The sequence below is a fragment of the Mirounga angustirostris genome, unplaced genomic scaffold (genome assembly GCF_029215605.1).
Source record: "Mirounga angustirostris isolate CCGP_5_RB_7025 unplaced genomic scaffold, mMirAng1.0.hap1 SCAF_2, whole genome shotgun sequence".
Lineage (NCBI taxonomy): Eukaryota > Metazoa > Chordata > Mammalia > Carnivora > Phocidae > Mirounga > Mirounga angustirostris.
Genome location: NW_026991710.1, coordinates 149,396,706 through 149,404,744, shown reverse-complemented (window position 1 = coordinate 149,404,744; position 8,039 = coordinate 149,396,706). Strand labels below are relative to the sequence as shown.

General features: G+C 38.5%; 1 protein-coding gene across 1 annotated transcript; it reads right to left on the bottom strand.

The window, feature by feature from the left end:
• Positions 1–232: 232 nt before the first annotated feature.
• LOC123847792 (disintegrin and metalloproteinase domain-containing protein 20-like) lies at positions 233–2,455 on the bottom strand. Its single transcript, XM_045879555.2, has one exon. It carries the CDS (start codon positions 2,453–2,455, stop codon positions 233–235), a length of 2,223 nt encoding a protein of 740 aa, XP_045735511.2.
• Between the last annotated feature and the right edge of the window lie 5,584 nt (positions 2,456–8,039).

Here is an 8,039-nt window from a genome sequence, read left to right as displayed (position 1 = left end):
TTGTTCAATGGCTAGTGGTTCTGATCCCAAATGATTAAAAAAACACACAGATTTTTTGTCAGCGATCTGTGGTGCAAGCTGTAACATTTTTCCTGCCAGGGGACTAAAGCTTAAAAAATGGGCAAATTCATTTGGGATTGGGTTTCTTTTTGGAAATCGTAACTTTTCAGTTTTCATTCTCAGGTGCAGATAGATCACTCACTTCCTGAATCTGTTCAGGTGGCGCATTCTGCTATTCATTGGATGAAGGTGGAACATTCTGCCCTTTTTTCTTATCCTTTTTATTTCTTCTCATAAAAAACAAAATTAACAAGCAACATAATAAAACCGAAGAAGGAATCAACCAAAATAATAGCTGGTAAGTCTTCTTTTGCTGTTTCTTCTGTGGCACTTCAACCTCGTTTCCTATTGGGGGTGGGCCACTATCAACACTGCCTCCTTTGCCTTTAACCCGGCAGTCAGGGGGGTCCCACTCATTGCCGCAATGGCAGTGATGTCTATTGTTGCAGACCCCATTCCTATTGCAGGTCTCAGGCGAACAATTGGTTTTCAAGTATGCCAAAGGGATACACTTCCTTCGGACACAGATATGTTCTTTGCCACACTCTGTACCATCTTTCACTTCACCAAGATCAGGCCAGGGCATCCCATAATGGAAGCCTATACCCCAACAGATGCTATCATTGAGGTGAAGCCAGTGCAGAGTAGAATGGTATCTCAGAGTGGGGATTTTTGTCACATCCTTACACTGCACCCTCCCACACAGGGTGTCTGAGGTATTGCATTTTATAAATTGATTGTTCTTGAGACCACAGTTACCAAAACGGTCCCCTTGGATATTCACTGTACTGTAGCAAATCTGACTCGCACTCTTGGCATTTGGACCAAAAAGCTTGCTACACATTTCATCACGGCTATTGCACCTCTTTTCATAGCAGTAGCCACCACCTGGGCATTCGGCGCCATCTTGCACATGCACATCTTCTGGGCATTGATAGGATGTCCCATCACACCACTCGGGAAGATCACATTCGTTTGCCTGTTCTCTACATACATCACCTGATGGCGCGAACTTGCAGTCTTTGCAACAAAGCCCAAAAGCACAAGTAGCCCCAGGACTCAGAGTACAGTCTAACTGACAGCATGGATCTTTTGTACACAAATTTAAGGAGCCACAGTCGCACTCTTCCCCTTCTTCGACCACACCGTTCCCACAGCGTGTAGACTTGAAGGTTCTCTCTGCAGTGGGTGGGTGGAAGATACATCTTGATCCTGCAGAGGTGTGCCAATATTGAGCATAACTGCAGTTGCTGAACTTAGTTGCCCAAGACTGTGCTGCACACATTATGCACACATTGTCTGCACATTTACATGTTTCCTCATCATGCCACATACCCAGAGAATGACCGAGCTCATGGGACACAACAAATGCAAAAGACCCCAAATCGTCACTTGTGAAAGCATCCACTGCACAATTAGTATTGTAGTTACATACTGACCCAACATAAGATATGCCAAACGTACCATATCCTCTTTTTACAAAAACATGCGCAGCATCATGGGGCACACGGGCACTAAAGCCTTTTTCCTTCCAGGCGCAAAATAAATCCACAAGTATATCCATGTTCTTTATTTCAATGGGGTTTCCTTCATTCCAGACCTCCATTCCAACTAAACTCACCTCAATATTTAGTGGTTGATAGAAGGTATTTACGTTGTTCATAGTAGTAATCACTTCCAGTTCCACAGTCGTGACATTATATTCGCGATAAGCATATCGATTGTGGTCTACCACCACTGCCATTTCAACAAATTTCTTGTGCATCCACAGACGTTTATATCCACTTTGCAAAGTGGAATTATTGCTCTCTTGAAACTTCATTTGTTGTACTATTTTTTCATCTGTCAATCCACACCTCATGGGTGAGAATTGTTTCTCCTCGCCATACATCTTAAATACCAGATGTTCAAATGTGGTAGAAAGCCTTTTGGGCAAAATTTCATAAACAATGTGATTTATCCGTAATATTCCTTGAAAGCCCCCAAAACAGGTACTCAGAGAAACCAGGGAATCCGGATCCCCTTCCACATAGCCATGATAATAGCAATCTTTCCGGATAAATGGCTGGTCTTCAAGAAGAGCACCCTGGTCTGTGTATGTGAACACTGGGAAGTTTTTGGACAGCAAAAGCTTCTTGACCTTCATATGAAAAACATGTTTCTGGCCTCCAAAATGCAGGCAGTAAGAGATCCAGCCTGAAGGTTTCTTGACAATGCTAGTGCCTGTTATCCTCAAAGGAATCACCACTTCTGGGGGACCATGGCGATAGAAATGCCCAACATGGGACCATCCAGAAAGGAGCAGAAACACCCTCAGCCAGAGAATGGGGCCAGTGATCCTCACATGTACCGGGACCTCACCCACAGCCATTATGGAGCCACCATATTCAGCCATTGGTGAGGGCAAAACAGAGCAGGTCAGGAAGCATTCCGGTTCTGCCTCCTCCCTCTGAGCTGGATGTATGCTGATAAATAAAGTGCTGATATTTAAAGATCTGTCTTCTAGTAGTCACACCATCAGAGCAGCAACACTAAAAGAAAAAATAGAAAGAAGGGCAGAGACAGGGATGGGAGATATAAGCAAGTCAAGGTGGAGGATGAAGAAAGGCTATGGGTTAAAATGGGTTGGTGTTTGGCTCATGACTCAGTATGCTGCACTGCATTTTCTCTTAAATAATGGTAAGGCAAAGTGAGACTGGGTGTACAAAACAATGGTGATTGGCTATAGGTTGACACTTGCAGAACCTAGATAAAGGACACATATTGACTCATTATACTGTTCTGTAAATATATGAATGTGTATCAGCATTTTCACAGTAAATATATAAAACAAAAGGGTATTAATGGAAGCATGAACACCTATAATGTTTTAATGTAACAGTCTCAATTTATACATATGGACTGGTTATGAATATCACTATATAGGTTTTCCTTTCACTTACAAATGATAAATTATTTAGTCACATACATTACTCAGGAAAGATATAAAGATTACTCACATATATTATTATTTTTTTCTCATTGTCTGTCATACATGCTTCCATGTGACAAATTATTAATTATCCTATCTCCTTCCTGCATTCCTCTTTTCATCTAAGCCTGTGAAACTGCAAGGACCAAAGCATCAATTGTTTTCACAAATATTGGCATCAAAGCCTGAATTTATAAGATTCAAGGTAATCTGTTCCTGGGTTTGACAGTAAAATGTACCTTTTTCATAAATAAAAATACATATATATATATTTTGTATGAAAAATAGAAGCAAAAAAATGGTACGACACATTCAGGAAATATAAATGAACATATATGTTGTGATACTAATGGTCTGGAGATATTAATGGTCTTAAATTTGAACAGAGTGTTTGGGACAAAGCTACACATTAGAAATTTGTAAAATTTCAGTATTTTATATATATTGCTTTTTTTTTTATTATCTAGTGAGAATGTCACAGTCTTTATGAAATCATTAAGGTAATATGAATGCTTAAAGTAATGACACCAAGAACTCTTCCTCTGGTTGAAAAACCAGGAAAATGAAGTCAGCTATGAGGGATCTAATGTAAACTCATCAAACCACCTCCCATAGGAAGTAACATAAAAATAAAAGATGCATGATTAGGGACCTATCATCTCCTAGTCCTTATACTCAATTATGCTTAATCTTTAAAAAAAAAAATCTTGATTCCACATTCCTTGACCTCTTTTCTGCAGAATTGCTGTGTTATGTATGGAATCTTCCTTTCATGAAAAACAAAGATCTCTCTCACTTTTTCAGGGAAAGCTACTTATTCTTACTTCATTTTACTAAACATACCAACAATTCAAAGCCAGGCAGAGAGGAAGATTTCCATTCTCAGTACTCTCATATGGCATACAGAACAGATGACTGGTCCCAATTTGCATTGATTACCAAAGCCACTTCCAAACCACTAAACTGGTAGCCATCTCATCAGACCACTATTTAGCTTTCTTTCTTACTCATACACCGATACCCAAATCAATGCTACACAAACCTCAAGAAATTAGGTGTCTGATTTACTAATGTATTATCCACCAATAATTTTACCCACATTTTGGGTTTAGTGAGCATGTGGAGAACCCATATAACACCTAGTTTGTTTTAGCTTTACAACTCGTTTTCAACATTTAGCCATTGGTCTATGGCTAAGCATTATGTATTAGTATCACCTGTATCTAATTATCAAACTCTAACTTTAACCCTAACCCTAACCATAACCCTACTCCTAACACTTATCACCCTCCATTGTCCTGACTTTTACATATTAAACAGTTAACCACAACTCTTATTCTAATTCAACTTAATTCCTTTCTTAATAACCATTTTCATTAATAATGTGGTAGAGTGCCATAATAGTACAGAAACTTCCAAGTAGATGGCCATACATCACCTTTTACAACTTTTTTCCTCTCCCCAGGGCTTAATCAAATTAATCAATCTATCTGCTTTAATTACTACCACCCCACTCACTCTCATTTATAGCCTATCAGTTTTTCCCAAACTATGAGTAACAACAATTTTGTTCATTCAGCCAAGTAAAATAGACCAGGATAAGACATAATCCAGGTCACAGATCCTCCTTAAGATTAAAAAATTGGCAAAAAATCATGTGGTGTGTATGTGTGTGTGTCTTCATGTATGCACAAATACTAGTGCTTCTCTCCTTTATAGCTAAATTCTTGAAAGACTTACCAGCAGTAGAATTAGTGGTTCCCACTATCTTTTCTAACTATAGCCCTTTCATAGACAGAGGTAGTACAAACTACCTCTTTACGTACAAGGGTTTAGATCTGAAACTTTACATAACAAAGAGAAATAACAATCCCCTCCCTTTCATCTCTCATTTGATTGTGTTCTAGATTTAACTGCTTAGCAACAAGACTTTCTCAATTCTAAAGACCATGGCAACTGGATAAAAGTTCTCCTACTCTGGCTCCATCATCTCCATCAAGCTTCATCTCTTAATTACTCTTCAATATGAATAAATATGACTGTATTTTTTATCCCTATCTTATGTGCTCCCTGCACACAGTAGAAGCACTTTACCTTCAGTACTTTTGCTCATATTGTTGCCCTGGCCCCAGATTATTTTCTCAGCATTGAACCATATCACGGAATACTTGAATTACCTCAGCTTCCAGAAAGAGGTGTGACCCTATTTAAATCATTTTACAAGTATTCAAACATCAGTAACCACATGTAACTTTCTTTATTAGATTAACAAATAATTCAGAGATATTTCATATCTACAAATAAAGTGCTTCATCTATTAGGGAGTACTGCTAGCAAGAAAAGGCAAAACAAAATTTAAAAGAAGAGAGAGATGAATTAAATATAGTGTGGGTGGTGATGTCAGTAACATGGTGGCATAGATATTCCTCATTTATCCCCCCCCAATTTTTTAAACAATGAATTAGACATCCATACACAAAAAAGAGGACCTCAGCCCCTGGGAGGAATCCAAGAGAACCTATGCTCATCTTTGCATCAGAAAATAAACAAACAAGACCTTAGTAAGAATGGATCCAAGGGAGTTAGCAAACCTGTCTCACCTCCACTTGCTTTGGTCAAGGAAAAAACCTGGAATGTGCTGCCTGGACAGAAACACACAGATGAGATAAAATTTATAAAAGTCCAGCCTGTTATAGTGGAGATTTCAGCATTGCCACTGGAGCAGAATGAAAATGAGTTTGGAAGCAGTGGACAGAGAGGAACTCTATTAAAGCTGTCCCCCTCCCCAGGTGACACTGCATAGGACTAACCTCTCTGTCAGTGGCAGCAGAGATGTTTCTCACAGAGATGGAGGAAAGGGGTGACCTCCCCAAGTAGTATTTGGAAAGCAGTGGGTGACTGTCAGGTTAATCTACTTGTGGGGGTCAAAACTGGAGAAACCTGTTTCTTTTCAGCAGACCCTGATTTCTGAGAACGTACCTCCATGACTAAGGGCAGACAAAGAAAGGAAAGAAAACAGACAATAATTTCAAAGGTCATGAAAGGAATACAGTTTTTCTACTGTGGATTCAGGACTTCAGCAGGAAATCTTGCCACAAGCTTCTGGGAGTACCCTGCTGGAGGATATCCCTATCAACCTGCAGGCACCTTAATTAGAAGAATAAGATTAAAGGTGTTTGGTCAACTTTAGTTAACTGGTGGCCTTTTTTTTTTTTTTTATAACAGACTATGTATTTCATCTTTGTACAAGTTTTACTCAGCCATAAAAGAGGTATTATTTACAGATGTTTGTATATTATTTGAATATGTTGAAATCCTAACCACCAAAGGTATTTGTATGAGTAGGTGAGGCTTGGGAGGTAAATTGGTCATGAGGATGAGCATTCATGAATAGAGTTAATGTTCTAGTAAAGGGGTGCTCATAGCTAGCCCCTTCTGTCATGTGAGGATACAAGAAATATATGACATGGAAGAGGACCCTCACTCAACCGTGCTGGTAGTCTGATCTCTGACTACCAGCCTCCAGAACTATGAGCAATATATACACATATATATTTGTATTTATATATTTAAATATATATATTTGCTTATAAGCCACCCAATCTGTGGTTTTTTGTTATATCAATTTGAAGGGACAAAGTCAGTTTATGGATTTTGTGTTGACTGATGAGAAGTGTTGAGAACTATTTTTAGTCAATGAAAATATATGTTTGTTGGGTCTTTATCTGAAATTTTTTTCATTTATTTAGATCTTAGTCACAAAAATTATAATCACATAACATAGTTTAGGAACTTTGGGCCAAGGTAAAATCCTCAAACACAGAGGTAAAATCAAAGTTAACATGTTGGTTCTTATTAAATAGGAGCAACTGGTGGGGAATGTATGCCCCTTTTGGACACAAAACCTCTCTTGTTGGATGTATGGCAATGGGCAAATACACTAGTTTTCTGAAAATACCTGACAAGATCAGAATATATCAAGGTAGAATATGTACCAAGCCAAAAATTTGGGTCTTTTTGCAAGAACTCCATATATCAAGCATTATGGAGATTTTGAAGGATTGGGTGCCTTTGAGTTAGAATTTTTTTTTTTTATGTTTTGGATAGTTTTGAGTTTAAAACACTACTAGGTCCATTCTTATCTTCCTAGAGCTATATGAAATGAAGTAGAGCTTGAAGTGTTTATTTAATGTGAGTATTTTATATGCTCCCTTAAGTATGTTGACTAAAAAAGGTTTCTTTGTAATCCCCTGGGAGTATTAAAGATACTCTCCTGTTAGAAAAACATAATATTATTTTCTGGGATGTGAGATAAACTGTAAACTTTAACCTTTTTTAAAAATTAAAAAAAAAATTAAATTTTATTTATTTGAGAGAGAGAGAGAAAGAGCATGAGCAGGAGGAGGGCAGAGGGAGAGGGAGAAGCAGACTCCCCACTGAGTGTGGAGTCTACTGCGAGGGATGGATCCAAGGGCACTGATATCATGACCAGAGCTGGACTCAGATGCTTAACTCTGAGCCACCCAGGAGCCCCCAAACTTTAGTCTTTTAAAACAGAAAATTTGAATTCTATTAGAGTAACAACAAGATAAAATTAAAGTTTTTTTTAAGATTTATTTATTTATTTTAGAGAGCGAGCGAGAGAGAGAGAGAGAGAGAGAAAGAGAGAACCGGGGGGATGGGGCAGAGGGAGAGAGACTCCTGAGCAGACTCCCTGCTGAGCACGGAGCCTGATGTGGGGCTCAATCTATGGGCCATAGATCTATGGAACCATAGATCATGACCTGAGCCAAAATCAAAAGTTGAATGCTCAACCAACTGAGCCCAGGCACCCAAAAGGTGTTTTAAATCATTGAAGCAACTGATTAAAGTTCAACTGTTATTGTGGAAATAACTATTGTAGTAGAGATTCCAAGGCTTGATCTGATTTCATCTTGCTTATAAAAGTTGTACACCATATATTATTGAGTATTCAAATACTTTTGGGTAAAATTTTACCCACATAATG